Source organism: Megascapheus bottae, chromosome 8 (genome assembly GCF_031878675.1).
Source record: "Megascapheus bottae isolate mThoBot1 chromosome 8, mThoBot2.hap1, whole genome shotgun sequence".
Classification (NCBI taxonomy): domain Eukaryota; kingdom Metazoa; phylum Chordata; class Mammalia; order Rodentia; family Geomyidae; genus Megascapheus; species Megascapheus bottae.
In genome coordinates, this window is record NC_143516.1 from 9,739,693 (window position 1) to 9,758,117 (window position 18,425).

General features: G+C 41.4%; 1 protein-coding gene across 1 annotated transcript in view; it reads left to right on the forward strand.

Moving 5' to 3' along the window:
- Positions 1-18,425, forward strand: part of Syne1 (spectrin repeat containing nuclear envelope protein 1) — a 364,140-nt gene that overhangs the window by 251,652 nt on the left and 94,063 nt on the right. The window contains exons 101-107 of the mRNA XM_090337945.1: positions 2,912-3,062; positions 5,239-5,370; positions 5,598-5,753; positions 6,513-6,722; positions 10,081-10,182; positions 14,060-14,179; positions 16,620-16,820. Coding sequence (XP_090194071.1) covers positions 2,912-3,062; positions 5,239-5,370; positions 5,598-5,753; positions 6,513-6,722; positions 10,081-10,182; positions 14,060-14,179; positions 16,620-16,820 — 1,072 coding nt within the window. The remainder of the gene's footprint in view (positions 1-2,911; positions 3,063-5,238; positions 5,371-5,597; positions 5,754-6,512; positions 6,723-10,080; positions 10,183-14,059; positions 14,180-16,619; positions 16,821-18,425) is intronic.

Here is an 18,425-nt window from a genome sequence, read left to right on the forward strand (position 1 = left end):
TTGAAATCAGACCAGGCAGGAAATTCCATAGGACTCTTAACTCCAGTTAATCACAGAAAAAGCCAATAGTGGAGCTGTGGCTCAAGAGTTGTGATAATGTGCTAGCCTTGAGCAAAAAATAGCTCAGTGTAACACCCAGGCCTGAGTTGGAGCCTAGCGTAGAAAAAAAAATGAAAGATTATAGTCTCAAAAATACATTTATGATTACTAAGTAAAATGTGGAATAAAGTACATACATTTTCTGTGCAGGATAAGAACCAAAACAGTGTAATAATCAGACTAGCTTTGGGGAAGGAAGTTGTGGGGATTGAAAGTGTTTCTTTATGATTTAATTAATACTAACATCATATTACTGACTAATGACATCAGTGTTGATACCACATGTATTTTTATGTACTACATGGAGATATTATAGAATATGAATATTAAATGTTTCCTTTTTATAATTAAGTTTTATACTTAAATAACCCTAAAATGTAAAAAAAATGTGCTAAAATATCAAGGAGTTAAAACATCTGTGGTACTGAGCACCTTTGTCTCCCGCCTGGCATCCTAGCTACTCAGGAAGCTGAGATCTGAGGGTCATGGTTCAAAGCCAGCCTAGGCAAGAAAGTCTGAGAGATTCTTATCTCCAATAAACTACAAAAAAAAAAAGCTGGCGGTGGAGCTGTGGTTCAAGTGTTAGAGCACTAGCCTTGAGCAAAAAAGCTTAGAAACAGCACCCAGGCCTTGAGTTCAAGTCCCAGGACTAGCATGCATGCATGCACACATGCACACACACACACACACACACACACACACACACACACACACATACACACAAGTCTCTATTGTCCACCATGATTAAAATAGTTAATAGATATGTGTCAGTGGTCACTCCAGTGAAATGCTCCGTTTCTTCCATGTTGACTGAGTGAAGATTTATCTTTGCCTGGGCTCTGTGGATTTCCGGTTGCCCCCTTCTGCTAGTTTCCTATATCTTTTTTTGCAATATGCTTCTATACAGAGCCAACCACACATCTCTTTCCATCCAGACTGCAGGCAGGAGCCAGCAGGATCAGCCTCAACTCTTACCCTGATTATTTTTCTTTCCTTGTCTTGGCCTTCAGCATTGGAGAGATCCCAGAGGACAGACAAACAACTACCGCTTGCTTTTGTTCAAATACGAAAATGATTTCACAAAAAACCTTGCCACACAGTGGCAAGTTAAAGACTGCTATACACTTTGATATTGATACAATCCCCCTATAGAGGCATCTTTCAGCACAGTTCATTCTTGTGTAACTCTGCTCTCCAAGCCTCTCAGCACCAGGAACACAGTAGCTATGGCTGGAGTGACAAAGAAAAAGGTGTGTTAAAAAAAGTAAGAACAGAACAGCAGTGCCAAATAAAAGCAAACAAACAAGAAATGCAACTAGATTCAGCCTTTTAATTACTATCTGATTTTCTCAGACTACAAATGTGACCCACTTCACATCTTCACAAACTGTTAAAGATGACGTGCCTGTGAGATGCCAAGGGAAAATCGACTGGAAATCCTTTGCCTTCGAGAGGAAAGGAGACTAGTTTCCAAGGAAAATGAAAGGCTGTTTTCTAACTTACAATTCTTTTGATGCTGGTTTTTTTTTTTCATGTGTGCGTGATTATATATAAAACTGAAAGTGTTAAATCATCCCTGATTTCATTTTTTTATTAAAGAATTTATTAACGTTGATTTTTACATCATATTTCAAAAGACCAGTTTAACAAACAAGTGTTCAAGAAGGGAATCTCTATTTACAATCACTGGGACTTCGTTTTTAGAACTTAATACAAACCTAGTTTCATTTTGTAATTGATTCTCTCTTCCTCCCCCTCCTCTTTCCTTCTTACTCCTTCCTCCCTCCCTCCCTCTTCTTCCCTATCTCCCCTTCCCTCTGTTCCTCCCTTCTTCCCTCCCTCCATCACTTTTTAGCTGCGACTAGCTCTGTTCAAAATAGCCTTACATGCCTCCAACAGACAAGGGAGATTTTCTGAGTTCTGTGCTAAGAATCAGCAACCTTGTGCCATGGGTTTCCAGAACTTTCTAGGCTTCCTTCAAAAGGCTTCGCCCAAAGACACCACTATATTTACATGCTCTAAGAAGAAGTGGCTTTGGAATAGTGTGTGTTATGAACTCTTCCCTCACCCCCACTTTTTTGCCACCTCAGCAGAAGGCCTGGCTTGAATACATTAATGAGTAGCTGTCATGGCGTGTCATTGCCCCTGGAACTGAGGTTCCCTCCATGATTACTGGCACCTCTCTGTGCATCCCTGGTCCTGGCTCGCCAGAAGCTGAGCTGGAGCAGTGGGTCCATGGGTGGAGATGGGCCCTTGCCTTAGAGGCTTTGCTGATGTGAAACAGAACAGCGTCACAGAACTGATGTGCTCATGTATGGGATTTGAACTTTTTTTTCTTACTATTTTTAGTCTACCATGTTAGGGTTTGAACTTCCTGCTCAGAGCAGGGGACCTGGCCCGGCCCAGTCCTGTGGGCATCACCAGCTTCCCTTCATTTCCCTGCCACTCTGCGCCTTGCTGAAGGGCATTTCCAAGATTCCCAGTTCCTTTGGACACTTCCTCCCCTGGGGCTCTGTCTGAATTTGTGCTGTGCTCTCTAATTCTGAGTGGGATGAATATTCTTATCTACTACTTAGCTATTATGCATTTATTTTTTGTAAAAACTATTCTGTCAGGCTTAATTATAACATAAAGAAACCGTTCTGCGTGTCTCCTGCTGTCAAGGCTACTGTGTGGATGCCTGCTTCTGAGGTGTAAAGGAATGAATGGATGGTCTTGGTCCTGGTTTTCAGGCTATGACTAGCACACAGCAGAGGATCTGTCTCCTCCTTTTGCACACATTGTAAACTTAGATTATTTATTCTTCTAATAGTGAAAACCCTGATGTGTTATCCCAGGAGTTGGAAGGGGAGAAGTCGTCAGCAGAAGACCAGATGAGAAAGAAGTGGGAAAACCTCCATCAAGAATTTAGTACCAAGCAGAAACTTCTACAGAATGTTCTGGAACAGGAACAGGAACAAGCGGTAGCAAACATTTTTTCTTTTCTTTTCTACATGAATTAATGTTTTAGAGATCTACATGAAGACTCAGAGAATTTAATGACAGTAATCTACACTGTGTAAATGATTCTCCTTGGCTGTTTCTTTTTCTTTCCTTTTTAAAAATTATATTCATTCACTTTTCTTTAGACAAGGCCTCACTAGCCAGCACACGCTGACCTTGAACTGACAGTCTTCCAGTTGAAGCTTCTCCAGTGCTGGGATTGCAGTGTATGCCATAGTACCCCAGCAGGGCACTGTATGCAGTGGGGGTTATATTCCACCAAGCGCAAATCCAGGGATCGAACAGACAGTGAAAGGATTTGAGGCATAATGGCTGTTGGGCCTCTCAGTGCAGAAGCCAAGGAACAGGGGAGAGCAAGAGATGGACGGCGCTCTGTGTATCTGGGCTTGCTCGGGGAATTGACCCCCATCCGTGGAAATTCTAGGCGCTTCACCGTCAATTTGAGGAACCGCACTGTAAGCAGAAGACACAGCCTTGAACTAGGGGCCGTCCTTGCTTCCCTAGGATCCAAATTTATGCATATTAATTCCATGCCTCCTTCCTATTCTGCACATTAGACAACCCCACAGCTCTCCATGTGGCTCTTTCAGCTGTGGGCACCTGCAGGCTTTGTCCTGCGTGGTGAGGCTGGCCATCACCTGTGACCCGCTGCTGGCCCTGCGAGGAAGAGTGTCTCTCCTCCCATGCCCCCACCCACTGTCCTCCATGCTGAGCTTGGGGGCCCAGCTAGCCCTGCCTGCCAGCATTCTCCCAGGGTGACAAGGTGGCTGATCTGTTCGGGCCTGGCTTCGTGGTCCTGGCTCGCTTGCCTCTGGGGTTGGAGAGGGACTGCTTTGACCGTTCTCATGACATTGGTTGTATCTGACCACTGGCGCGAGCCTCGCAGGCAGTTTTCTTCTGTTGGGTATGAAAATGGAAGGTAAGGAAGGGAAAAAAAGCCTCTAGTAGGTCACAGTTTCCATGCAGAATGGGAGCATTATTTAATGAGCATGAGTAAGGTCTACCCATCAATATGTCTAGTTACCCTAAGGCTTCACCTCTGCCTCATTTCAGTTTCTCCTTTTTGAGTGTGTGCCAACCCTGCGGCTTGAACGCAGAGCCTGGGCACAATCCCTGAGCTCTCCAGCTACTGCCCTACCCCTTGGGCCACAGCCCCACTGCTGGTTTTTTGGTGGGTATTTGGAGATAAGAGTCTATGGACAAGGCTGGCTTTGAACTCTGATCCTCAGATCTCAGTTTCTTGAGTAGCTAGGATTACAGGTGTGAGCCACTGGTGCCTGGCTTGATAGTTTTGATGAAGATAAGAGTCTCACATACCATAGACTTTCCTGCTCCCGCTGGCTTTGAACTGTGAGGCACCTGGCTTCAAAGTTCTTCCATTTTCATACTTACAAACCAGCATTTTTGCATGCAGGTAGTCTTATGTGCATAAAAGCCAACACAATTTGGGGGTACCTTATGAGGGAATTTTACAGCCTCCATTACTCAGAGCAATTTTTCTTCCATTAAATTCAGAATGTCTAGGCAGAATACCCCATATGACTTTGAATGAGATATGGCTCTAGTTTCTGAGTCTGTAACCTAGCCTAGGAAATATTTCCCACCTTTATGACAAAGCTCCCTTGGCAAACGCTGTAAGCAGAAACAAAGATTCAAGAAAACGTTTTTTTCTGGATATATAAGGCCATATAGGATGACACTAAATGAAAGGGCCTCCAGGATATAGAAACAAAAGCCATATAATGAGTGATTGTTGTCCTTAATGGACTAGGTTATCTCTCATCTCTTTTGTTAACCCTTGCTTATCTCATATTGTTACAGTATTTTACCTTGTTATCTGATATATTGTATATATGTTTATCTGGTTATTTGAAATAGGATAGGGAAGGGGGGAAAATAAGATGAGGGGCGGGGGTGGGGGGAAGGAAATGGGGACCAAGACATGAGAAAGGGTATCAATGTTTGTGAAGTAATGCACCTTCTATCTGGTGAATATAATATAACCCTTCTATTAGTTACAATAAAAATTATATATATATATAACTTTTTTTTCTAGAATATACTGAAGCATGCCTGAGCCCTGGATGGGCCATGGCATGGAATCACTTAGGTAAGATGCCCCTGTGTTGTCCACAGCTCTATAGCCGGCCCAACCGCCTGATACCGGGAGCACAGCTGCACAGTGGGGAAGGGCCCGTGCATGGCAAGGCAGTGGTGACATCACTGCTGGGAGGACTGAGCCAGGCCTTGGAGGAAGTTTCGTCCCAGGTAGGGATGGGCTGGCAGTGTTTGACTTGGTCTTGGTTTGGCTTAGAGTCCTGTCCTTGACCCCTGTGGAGTTATTTCAGAGTGCAGAGGGCCAGGCACAAGGGATAGGTTCTGAGACAGAAAGCCACTGGCCCCTGAGCCTGGGATTTTTTCCCTTGATTTCTCAGACTACCATTGTTGATTCTTTATCACTCTGCGCATGTGTGTTGTGTGTGTTCCTTTTCCAGGGGGCCCTGGCAAAGGGGCAGGATATCCACCTGCAGCAGAAGCTATACGATGGCGTGTCAGCGACGTCCACGTGGCTGGATGATGTTGAAGAGCGTTTGTTTGTTGCCCCAGCACTTTTACCCCAAGAAACAGAGACTTGTCTCTTTACCCAAGAGGTAGGTTTGGCGATTCTCATTCATGCAGGGGATGTCAAGGCACTTAGAATATTGATCTTGTGCTATTAGTTGTGTAGAGAAAGAAGATCAAGGAGAACATAGCTCTAAAGTTTCTAAAGTTACATTTCCAATTAGTACTTACACAACAGAATTGGTGAACCCTATAAAGCCCTCAGTCATATTGAGATTTTGCATTTTTATGCTTTATTTGCGTGTGTCAGAAGAGGAGAAAGATGGGGAACTTTTTATATAAAATTACTGGGTCTCCAGTCCTCTCATGTGAAACACAGACTAAAACTATGCATTAGTGGCTCACCTGTAATCCTAGCTACTCAGGAGGCTTAGACATGTGGATTATGGTTTGAAGCCAGCATGGGCAAAATGTCTGTGCAATTCTTATCTCTAGCAAAAAGCAAAAAGCCTGAAATGGAGTTGTACCTCATGTGGTAGAGTGTCAGCCTTGAGTGAGGAAAAAATTAAGCAAGAGTGAGAGGACCCGAGTTCAAGTTCCAGTACAAGCATGCCAAATAAATTATTTAATTTATAAATAGAAATGGACAAAACCTAGTTTTCTCAAGGCTTATGATTAGTATTAGCTGATGTTTTAAAGTCTTAGACAAAAACTAGGAAAATGTACTCACTGCTTTGATACACTAAGCTGGAAGACTTTTGGAAAGTTGCTTTGAGGAAAGGACTTGATTTGCTTAGTGATTTCTGGAGCTAACTGGGGTAATGGGGTTTTTCTTCTGTGATCCCCAGGCTCTTGCCAAAGACATTAAGGAAATGTCTGAAGAGATGGATAAAAACAAGCACTTGTTTTCACAAACGTTCCCAGAGAGCCGTGACAACCACGACCTTATCGAAGGTGCCCTGGGTTCCCTTAGCAGCCGGCTGTCCCTGCTGGACTCAGCAGTGAGCCAGCGGTGCCACCAAATGAAGGAGAGACTGCAACATATACTGGATTTCCAGGTAAATAAGACATTGTGGGGGATCATTCAACCTTCTCAGTGGACAGTCATTAATCAGCAAGCCTTGTGAGATAATTGCATTGCCAAAACCCTAGTAGACTGAACTGAAGGCTTAGGAAACTACCAGTATCATGCTCCTAGAAAAGCAAGAGTAACTGGGTCCTGGTGACTCATGCCTGTAATCCATACTATTCAGGAAGCTGAGATCTGAGTTTAAAGCCAGATCAGACAAGAAAGTCCATGAAATTCTTCTCTCCATTTAGCCACTAAAAAGCAGGAGAGCTGTGGCTCAAATGATAGAGCTCTAGCTTTAAGCACAAAAGCTTAGAGACAGCAGCTAGGCCCTGAGTTCAAGCCCCAAGACCAGCCTTCCTCTCCCCTACTTCCCCCAAAAAAGGCAAGGGTGTGGAAACTAGGTAAAAGATAGGCAACATAAAATTTTAGGTGAGACCAACAAAAGCCACATTTATAGTTCATTATAATTACCAGCCAGAAATACTAGCCCAGACTTGAGAACCTGGGAGACTTTGAAATGACTTTAGTCTACTTACTCTGGCCATTGTTAAAGTATATTATATTACTTTCCAGTCCTGACTCCAGACTCATGACCTTTAATTGGTGTACTAAAATTCAATAGCCAAGTAAATAACAGTATGCTTCTGAAACTTTCTCATGACGAGTCACTAAAAGTAATATAAAAGGCACTGATAAACTTCTCGTTTCTAATAAAAAGTACCCTGTGAACACGCTTCAGTTTTAACTGAGTGCTCTTTTCAACAAATGTAGGACAGTTATTAGATACACATCATTGGTGCCAGGAGATTGACTTCATGTTTTTTTTCATATATTTTTATTGTAATTTGACTTAATGTTTTCTTTTGCAAAAAAAAAAATTAAAGAGCACTATGAAGTAGCAAATGCTGCCTTTACGGATAAACATGGATTTTTCTAGATACCCATCTACAAGGACCATTTCTGCCACCTTCCAGTAGTCCATGTTCTTTCCTCTTATTTTCTTTTCTTTCCTTTTTTTGGGGGGAGGGGGCGCTGGTACTGGGTCTTGGACTCAGGCCCTCAAGCTCCAAAATTTGGATTTTTAACACATGATAGGTGCTCTACGAATTGAGCCAGGCCTTCATTTCCTAGTATTTATATAGAAAAAAAAGCTACAGGTGTACTCTACCAACCCAAGCCACACCTCAGCAGATATTCTATTGTCCATTGGCCAAATTTCAGATGCACCATTGTCTTAATCTTCTCAGTATCTCTATTAGTAGTGTGTTTTTTTTTCTAATATTAATTTTGCAAAGTCAGAAAACCAAGTAGTATAAAAGGAAAAAAGCTAGGTAGGTAAATGATGAATAGATGATAGATGGCTAGATATCTATAGATTGGTAGATAATAGATGATAGCTATATAGTTAAGTAGATACATAGATAGGATATAGATACCTGATACATAGATACATAGATTCATTGTGTTTCTCATATTGCACTAGGCCCTATCTTTTCTTTTGTTCCATCTCCATTTATTCTTTCTTTTTCTCTTCTCCGGGGATTCAGCTCCAGGCCTTTGGCATGGTGGGCATTCAGTCTATCACTGAGCTAACACCCCTAATCCTACATTTTTTGCCAGTGTAATTTCACCTATTATTTTGCTTCTTTAGCCCCCATACAGATGTAAACATGCATTTTCTTCTGCAGTGGATCATGGGTCTTGTCCATCTCACCACACACAGGTCAGAATTTTCCCTCCTCACGGATGTGCATTTTGTCTGTGACCTCATCCTGGACAAGACACTTCTGGAGCTGAGCTTCAGCTTCCAATGATTACCAGGTCCCTTATGGGTGTTTGCTGACTTACAAGAACTAGAAAAGGCCTAGGGGCTCACACCTATAGTTCCTGATACTTTGGAGGCCAAAACAGGAGGACCATGAGTTCAAAACTAATTTGAACAATTCAGGGAGATCATATCTCAACACAGAAACAATGAAAGAGCAAGAGAAGATTGAATGTTTATCTTGGTGGAAAAGCATTTTCTTAACATGGCAAGAGCCATTGACTTTAATCTTCAATACCAAACAAAGTGGAAGGAAGGAAGGAAGGAAGAAAGGAAGGAGGGAAGGAAGGAAGAGCTTATTGGTTAATATTTCTGAGATTTCTAATTTTTTATAACTTACATACTGTTTCAACTCATTATTTCCTTTGAAATAATATCTATCTCACTTTGGTGCAAATCTAACTCAATGTAAACACACTGAACATTTAAATGAATGATGCTTGTGAAGAAAAACATTCATTTTTTTATATGTCTTTTTTCCTTTTGGGAGATAACACAAATTTCTTGATAGCTTTTGCACAGTCTTTGAAAAGGAAAGAAGAAAGTGAGGGAAGGAGGCAAGAAGGAAAAGAAGAATTATTTTAATAGTCCTATTATTTTGCAAAACATAGTACTCTGTGTAGTCAGTTTTTTGTTTCTTTTGGTTTTTGTTTGTTTTGTTTTGTTTTGGGTGCTGGTCTTGAGGTTTGAACTCTGGGCCAGGGCACTGTCACTTACTTTCTTTTCCTGAAGATTGGCACTTTATCACTTGAGCCACAGCTCCACTTCTGTCTTTTTAGTTATTAATTTAAGAGTCTCACAGACTTTCCTGCCTGGCTGGCTTTTGAACTGCACATCTCAGAGCTCAGCCTTCTGAGTAGTTAGGATTACAGGCATGAGCCACCAGACCCCTCTTCTAGTCTATGTTATCTTAGATAAAGGCCATTTTCATGACATTTCGGCAGTTATGTTCCCGTATATTCATTTAGAAGATTAGGCTTATGAGCATGGCTTGTGGCTTTGAGGTTTTAGCTACCTTTGGATCACAAACAATGCTTGTGTCATACATTTTTCAAGAGTCAGTTTTATCACCTCAGTGAACTGTTAACCAATTCTTTGTATCTTCTCCTGGATTAATATTATTTCTCCGAAAAATTAACTTTCTACAGTGTTCCAGCTGGGTTCTCTTTCTCTGTGGGTTTCCTGTCTCCAGAGTCAACCAATGGGTTGAAAGAAAATCTTGGAAACACCAGTTGTATTTGTACTGACCCCTAAGCCATCCGTATAATGACTCTTTGCACAACGTTTACACAGCAGTAGGCGTTGTACAGAACCCAGAGCTGGCTTCATGCTTGGGAAAGGAAGGGCATAATAATGATATCTTCCGTCAGGAACTTGGGTGCTTGCCGGGACCCTAGAACCAATTCCCACTACCCCTGACGGATGGTTGCATGATCATTTCTGAGAATCTGTGATATGCTTACAACAGTTTCAAATTCCCCATGATCACCTTCTATCTTCCTGTCACCTTCCTTCTCAGAATGACCTGAAGATGCTGCGCACGTCACTTGCAGACACCAAGTATATCACTCTGCAGAAATTGGCCAACGTGTTTGAGCAGCCTGTGGCAGAACAAATAGAGGTATCGATAGCCGGCTTTGCCTAGAGGGGCAAACGCATTGATACTGCTTTATTCTGAAATTTCAAAGCTTCTATGAAAAACTAGTAGCTTGGTGGAGCATTGTTGTTGTACCTAGTTTGCAATGCTGGGCTTGAACAATGCACAGGTGACATCGAGTCTGGTATTTATGTTTGCACAGGACTAAGAAATGTGAGGTCCATGTGTCAAGGTCAGTGGATGTCCTGAAGGTTGTGCCCCTCCAGGAAGAAGTTGAATGTCTAACTATCCTTGGAGAGGCAAAAAGCACTATGGACACTGTAAGAAGGGGGAATTTCCCTCAGTACAACCAGGAAAGGCTTAGAGAACCATAGACCACATTTGGAATTTTAACATAGAAGAACCTAGAAGAAATGTGTCAAGGTAAAGCAAATGGAAAAAAACAAATGATATGCACCTAGAAAATGGCAGAAAACCACAAATAATCCCTAGTTGGTTCGGTGTAGCATAGATTGAAAACACTAAAGGGAAGGGAGGTTGTTCACATTTAAAGCAGCATGCAGAGTCTATATATGTACAGCGCCAGAGAACAGGGACTTAATTCTGTCAATCTCTGATCTTGGATTATTATCCATTGTGTAACCCATTAGCTGGAAAGGAACAGACAAACAAGAACACACCACAAGTATGGATATATTTACTCGTTTCTGAGTTACCAGCAAGTGCGCTGTCATATAACATCTGTACAAAGGAATTTAAGAATCAAAGATAGAGCTGGCTTGAGGGGCTTGTGCCTATCATTGCAGCCACTCAGGAGGCTGAGACTCGGAGGATAATAATTCAAAGTCAGTCTGGGCAGAAAAGTCAATGAGACTCCATCTCTAAAATAACCAAAAGCAGGGCTGGAGGTGTTACTCAAATGATAGAGCAGACAAGCATAGCCAACTTGCTCACGTACAACACACACACACACAAAATAGAATAAAGAAAAGGAAACCACAAATATGGCTGAACATAAATTGAAGTGTGAGATGTTTTTGAGTATGGTAGATTGCCTTGCACACGTCAATGTCTTGTGCAGTCACAGGGGAAGTTTGAGAACGAAAGGAGTCCATTTCTGAGCCTGCTTCTGAGAGTACCAAGGTTGGGGAACAGGAGATAAATCGTGAGGTTCAGTTGCCACCACCATGAGAAAGAATGAGGACTGGAACTGTAGAATGGCAATAGAAACAGAGAGGAGGGAAGATATGGAGGATACATGGGGAATGCCAACTAAGTAACAATGAGAAGTAGTAGGATTTCCTTACCTAATTTCAGTGGATGCCAGGGGATCTTGATGTAAACCTTAGAGAACCATGTGAACACACGAGAGATGGCCACTTAAAAAACTTGTTTGAAAGTTATAGGGACATGTGTATCTTCCTAGCTCAGAAGTTCACCCACTTTTTAAAGAGATCTCTGGCTTTTATATCTTCCAAATGAAAAGTTGTTTTTCTTTTTCTTATGCTGATACTGGGGCAAATCATTTTCTTTGTTGGCTTCCTTACTTGTTTTGTTAGTGTTGCTGTTCTTCCGAAGAAAGGATGCACAAGAGCTCTATTGTTCCCAGTCCTGAGTGTTTGAAAATGTTCATACTCGGTGCTCACACTTTTTAAATTGCTTGCTCTTTATGGAACTCTTGATCAGAAATCAGTTTCTTTAAAGACCTGTAGACATTTGTTTGTAGCCTTCACTGGGAAATCTAAACTTGATGGAATTCCCAAAGGTCCCAGCATTCTGAAATGTCAACCTTCTACGCTTGTGGGAGGGTCTATTTTTATCCTCTGTGCTGGGAATTCAGTGGGCTCTTTTGATTTGCTAGCTCTCATCTTTCCAGCTTGGAATTTTTTCTAATGATTTATTTCAAATTTTTTATTTCTTAACTTAGTCTTTCTGAAAGTCCTTTTAGTGAGATGTTGAATGTTTTCATTCATTGCTGAAACTCATGATTTATTTTATTTTTGCTGAATACTGTGTTTATTTTTCTTTGTTCTCATTATCCTTAAGTACCTGTATAAAAAAGTTGCCATTTTTGCTTATCAATTTTATTTTTGTTTTTGTTTTTAATCAAGAGCTGTGTGTGTGTGTGTGTGTGTGTGTGTGTGTGTGTGTGTGTGTGTATCTTTTTTGCTCTACCTTCTCTGTGAAGGAATTTCACCTCCAAACTCTCCTGTGTAGTTTTGCATTTTTGCTCTTATGTGGCTACTTTTCCAGGCCTCAGTGTGTTTTTTGAATGATTCATTTTATGATATTCTATCCCTCCTCCCTTTTTTTAGTGGACACATTATCTTTTGTAATATCTCTAGTGATGGATGTTTATTTTTTGTGTATTTTTGTCTGTTTTCTTCCAAGTTGCTGTCATTTGCTTAATTACATTGGTTTCTTCCTCACTGGAAACTTTTCTTAGATGAATTGTGTATTTTGCTTGTTTTCAACTTGCATTTAGCGTAAGGACATAAACAGTGAATGGACACTCTATGTAAGGATGGAACTTGATGATTTTAAGATGGGTGGAGGCAGAGCAATTCATTGGCATTTTCCCTGTCCGATTCTTGGCTCTGTGAGGTTGCTTTCCATTTTGTGTCTTGACCAGCAGAGGACTAGCCATAGCACTCTGAATCAGAGCAACTTTGGCACCCCGGTCCAACATTCTGTCTCTTTATTTCTGTATTTTCAATCCAGTACTTAAGCCAACTGCTGAGCCTGTTACTTCTGTCTAGAACATAAACTTTCAGAGTTTCTCTGGAAAGAGAAAAGAGTTATGTAGAATGAAGTAGTAACCCCAGCGACTTATGGGTTCTTTAAGCTCCTTCTTCAGTTCCCACCACCCCATCCCATTTTATTGAGGTTCCTGAGTTCCTCCTGCAATGCCTGTGGCTTTAAGATTCCTCTACTAGAAGAAATTCAGCTTCCAGAAGTTATGTTTTATGCTCCAAAACTTTGTTGGTATTATCTCCTCCCTATTTCCTTTTCCCTGTAGCTTTATGGAGGAAAACACTCCAATAAACAAGCAAAATACGTGCTGTAGTTGCAGTGGGTTGTATAGGAAAGGAAGGATTAAACCCATTAGCATTTCATCTGTCCTATGTAGTCCAGGCTCTTTCCATTATCAAAGGCAACTGAAACTGTGAATTTTCCAAAACCTTACTTAGATGAGGGTTTGCTGGGCCGCCGCCTCCTTTCTCCACATGCTGATAGAGATGTGTTGCATCATGAAGCTTAGCACTTAATTCTGTTCAGGCTTGTTCTGTGTTGCTCTCATTTCCTGGCCAGACTGTCACAGGATGAGGTCCGAGTCTGCTTGTGCAGACCTCACACTGAGGCGGCGGCGGCGGCAGACACTTCCAATCCTACAGATGGACTGATATTGGTTTCCTAGCACTGAGCATGCATTTCTTTACAATGCTTACCTTAATTTTCCACTTGCTCTCAGAGCCTCCCTCCAGTGATATTTCCAATTCTGTTTCAAGAAATGGAACATGGGCCTCAACAAATCTCAGCCAAATGTCCTCTTATAACTATGTCCCCCGGCCTGACTTTTTGTTCAGGTGTGGTCATTCACCTGTCCTCTTCTGACCTGTCCACTCCCACGCCTCTCACTCCTCCATACCTCCAGAAGGGTGATTTGCGGGATAATAAAGGACCTTCATCTTGTTTCTCCATATAACATGTAACTGTGGCTGTTATGTAGTGGTGAAATGGTTCTTTTTGTACATATTCAATTATATTTTGTAAAGTATAAATCATATTTGGTATTGCAAATCATATTTGTATCCCAAATAGGGAGGTACAGTAGTAATTATCTTGTTGGGGAGAGAGGGACTGGCCTTCTGCACTTTAATGACTCATAAATCCTACCTAGGCAATTCAGCAGGCTGAAGAGGGACTGAAGGAACTGGACGTGGGAATCACTGAATTAAAAAGGCGTGGTGACAAGCTGCAGGTGGAGCCACCGGCCCTGCAGGAACTCACCAGGCTCCAGGTATAGTCTTCAGCCAGGATCGCTGGGCTTCAAAGGTGTAGGCAAATTGCGCGTCAAGAACGCCTTCTTCCTCCATTTCCTTAGCTTTCTGTGTGCAAGTGGTGGCTTTTTGGTCTTAACTTTTCTTCCAAGTAGCATTTACAAAAATTTCTGAAAATTTCTGAGTAAAATGAATTACACTCCACGTGCTTCTAATGCTTCGTAGTTTTCTGCCTTTTATGATTATTCTGATGGTTATTTGTTGGGTTAAAAATCAAGTAACAAATAACTGATCTAATCTTAAAAATGTGGTCATCAGCCAGGTGCAATGACTCATGCCTATAATTCTAGCTACTCAGGAGGCCAAGGTCTGAGGATCACAGTTCAAAGCTATGAGACTCATCTCCAATTCATCACTAGAAAACCGAACGTGGTGATGTGGCTCAGGGGGTAGGGTGATATCCTTGAGCTGAAGAGCTCAGGGACAACACACAGGCCCAGAGTTCAAGTCCCACAACCCACAAAAAAGTGATTGTCATCATTGCTATTTATGTTATGACTTGAAGGTGATTATTACCTACTTAAATACGCAAATATTCAAGGTAAGACTTTTCAGAAAGTGTGTTTTGTGCGGAGAGAGATTTCATCTTGTCTTTCACATGTTACTCGTGTATCTGATTGGAAGAAAGACATAGTTTTCATTCTCAAAAAACAAGCAAAAAAATTAAACTAGAGGGTGATTCAATTGGGACAGATTTCTCAGCATCTTTGAGTAATAGCGAATACCACTTTAGGTTAATTTGCTTGCTGAAATCTGACACCTGACCGAGAATCCGACGTGGAGGCATGAATCAAGTGGTAGAGCACTTGCCTAGCAAACACAAGCGAACACTGAGTCCATTAGTGCCATGAAGTGAGTCTGATATGTGGAGAAAGTGGCTGAAATAACACATTAGTGACATTTAGCATCAGATAGACAATATCTTTATTATGTTATATCAAGTAAAATGTATAAAGCTGTGGACAGTCAAACATACATAAGACTTGTACAGGTCTTATCAGAGCAATTGAGGATTAGTTGTATGAGTCAAGTACAAGGTCAAAAGTCCTTTCTTTGGGAAAAATAAAATAGCTCTTCTAAACAAGTCTACATTTCCACTCTGTCTTATCCCTTCATCTGATCCCAAACCCTCCTCCCCCGCCTTGCACTTTTTAATGCACTTTTCCCACAGTCCTTGAGTGTCAGGTGTAAGAGTCAAACGTCATAGCTGAAAATAGTTATTAAGTTGAACTTATCCAGATTCAACCATTTGGCCTTCTCTTCCTTCCTGTGATACATTAACCAGGTCCATATGCCTCAGTAAATTTCTGTTTGGTGTATCATGAGCTCCTAAAATGTCTTTCCAGATTAAATCATTGTTTACCTCCACCACATTTGGCAGAAATAATTGGCTTTTCCAAGTCTCTTAGTCTTGCCCTTCATATTAAAGTCACCTTACTAACTCTTTATTTTAGCGATAGTCCAAAATCTGATATTATTTAACAGATAAAAATGTTAAGGATACCATACTGAGTCTATATAATCATCTAAGTGCTGAGAACATTATAACAATTAGAATTAAAATTTCTAGGATGTCTTCTTAGACATATGGACATTATGTTACCACTTTAACGCTACATATGTGGGAATCAGGAGATGCTTGTCAAATCTACATCATATGCCATTTCTAAGAACTATTATGTTGTTTGTACTCTTAGAAACTTAAGCTTAATTTTTAATGGATATATTCTTTAATTTTCTGTTTGTGTTTCCCCCTTCATTTGCAATTTCATTTCATTATTTTATTTACTTATTTTTATTTATGTTGTGCTGCTGCTGATTGAAATACGGTCCTCACTCATGCTAGATAAACGCATTACAGCTGAGCAACATTCCAGGCCATATATTTTTATTATTCAATCCATCTAGGTTGTATTTTGTTATGTCAGGCGATAACATGGTAACTTTACTTTCCCTCAAATAGTTGAGTTATTCCCACCTTACGGTGTTTATTGACTATTTCATCCTTTGCCCTAGTTATTCTATCATTATTTATCTAAAATTTCTCTTTTGCACTTTATTATTGTTCAATTAAAACAAATAAACCTAAAAACAAAAATAGATAGGAATGCTGGAAAAATATTAACAGAAGAGCATGAACTTTTGAGTATCAAATAGTTATGAAGACATAACCCTGGAAATAATACAGTAGAGGCATGAGTAGAGAAGTCTAGAACTTTCCTTATTTGAAAGACACTTGTGAGACGTAGGTCATAATAAAGACAGGTTCTGGAATTTACTAGAAGGAGAATCCTTGGTTGGGTCCTTGGCCTGGCGGATATATACACATCCGTATATCTGTCTTTGGAGCCGTGCCAGCTCCATGGCCTGAGGATGACTCTTGCTGTCTCTGTTTGCTAGGATATGTATGATGAGCTGGTAATGACCATTGGCTCACGGAGGAGTGGTCTGAACCAAAATCTCGCCCTCAAGAGTCAGTATGAAAGGGCCCTGCAAGACCTGGCCGACCTGCTGGAAACTGGACAGGATAAGATGTCCGGAGACCACAAAAACATCGTGTCTTCCAAAGAGGAAATCCAACAGCTACTGGACAAGCATAAGGTAAAAAAGCATAAGAAAATAGAGCCGCAAAAACATCTTCTCAAACTTTGGTCAGGTTTTCTGTAATTCCCAGTGCTCTCAATCTCCCATGTGCCCCTCTTTGTGCCATTGCCTCCTTAAGAGAGTCCATACATGTATACTCAAACACATTGTCAATTATGATAGAGTGTATGTTTTCATGACTGTATAAGTTAACCAAGAAAACTAACTTTACCAGTCATTTTACGTAGCAATACCTTCTCTCTGTATAAACTCTCACCAAGGAGAATCTCAAGGACGGGTCAGAGGAACCCAGCTTCTGTCTAACTCTGCTTTTCTTACGTGGCCTTTATGGCCCTTCGTTCCTCTAGTGTTTGCTGCTCTCTCTGCCCTCCAGTGTCCTGGAGTCCTGGCAAGGACGTGGTGCTCTGCTCTGGGAATGCAGAGCTACCCCTCAGCTCTGGGATTGAGGTGATGTGTGTTCTCTGCGTCATTCGGTTTTTCTGGCCTATGAGCATGTTCTCCTCTCATTTAAGGCGTCAGAGCTTTTTGTGGGGACACCAAGTTCCTTGACTACATGAACAAACTTGCGTCCCTGTGACTGTGCCATCAATGTGTGCCAAAACCAACCTGTGGTTGGACACTACTCCTTAATAAATACCTTTCACACACACACACACACAACTAGCACTTGCCATTTTAGCAATGACTGATGGAAGTTTATGAATTTAGAAACTTAGTCTCCTGGGTCGTGAGAATTCCCTGAAGGGAATCAAACTGGGTTTGTAGACAGTTAGCATATTCTACCATCATGTTGCTCTCTGATGGTGTGTGTGTGTGTGTTTGTGTGTGTGTGTGTGTGTGTGTGTGTGTGCGCGCGTGCAAGTGCGTGTGAGGATGCCAGTCTAGGGATTTTGAACTCAGGGCCTAGAGACTGCCTCTGAGCTTTTGTGCTCAAGGCTAGTGCTCTACTAACCACAGCTCCATTTCCAGCTTTTTTCACACGTTGGTTGGAGATAAGAGTCCCAAGGACTTAGTGGTCCAGGCTGACTTTGAACTGTGATCTTGGCTCTCAGGCTCCTGTGTAGCTAGAATTATAAAAATGAGTCAGCAGTACCTAGCTGTTTGGTATCTTTTAATGGTGGATTTGGGGGTGGGGGAGGGGATTGTCCTTTTTGTTCTTTTATTCCCAGGCTTTTTCAGTCCAAACTTTTATAATTTATTAAAGCCTTATCATTTGGCTTTGAAGATGCTGCTTTAGAGTTCACAGCTGGCTTTTCTCAAATGTGACCATAGCAATAAAAGATTCTGAGTTATTCCAGAAGGAAAACTAGGATCAATGAGCTTTAGAAAAAGAAAAAGAAAGGAAATAAGCTTCAGTAGTGGAAGAACTCTATAAGAAGGAGGATACTCCCCCTGAATGAAGATCCTCTCGGGCATGGGAAGGAAGCCAGCTGGTGAGAGGAAGCCTGGGGGCTGGGTGACTGCTTCATCTATCCCACCCAGCTTTGGAGATTCTCAGATCTCAGTTTGCTGATGAGCCATATTCAGAAGGAAAGTTCTGCAGTGTGGAGAGGGAGCATAGATACAGCCACCAATACTAATTCCAATTCCAGCCCCGGCACT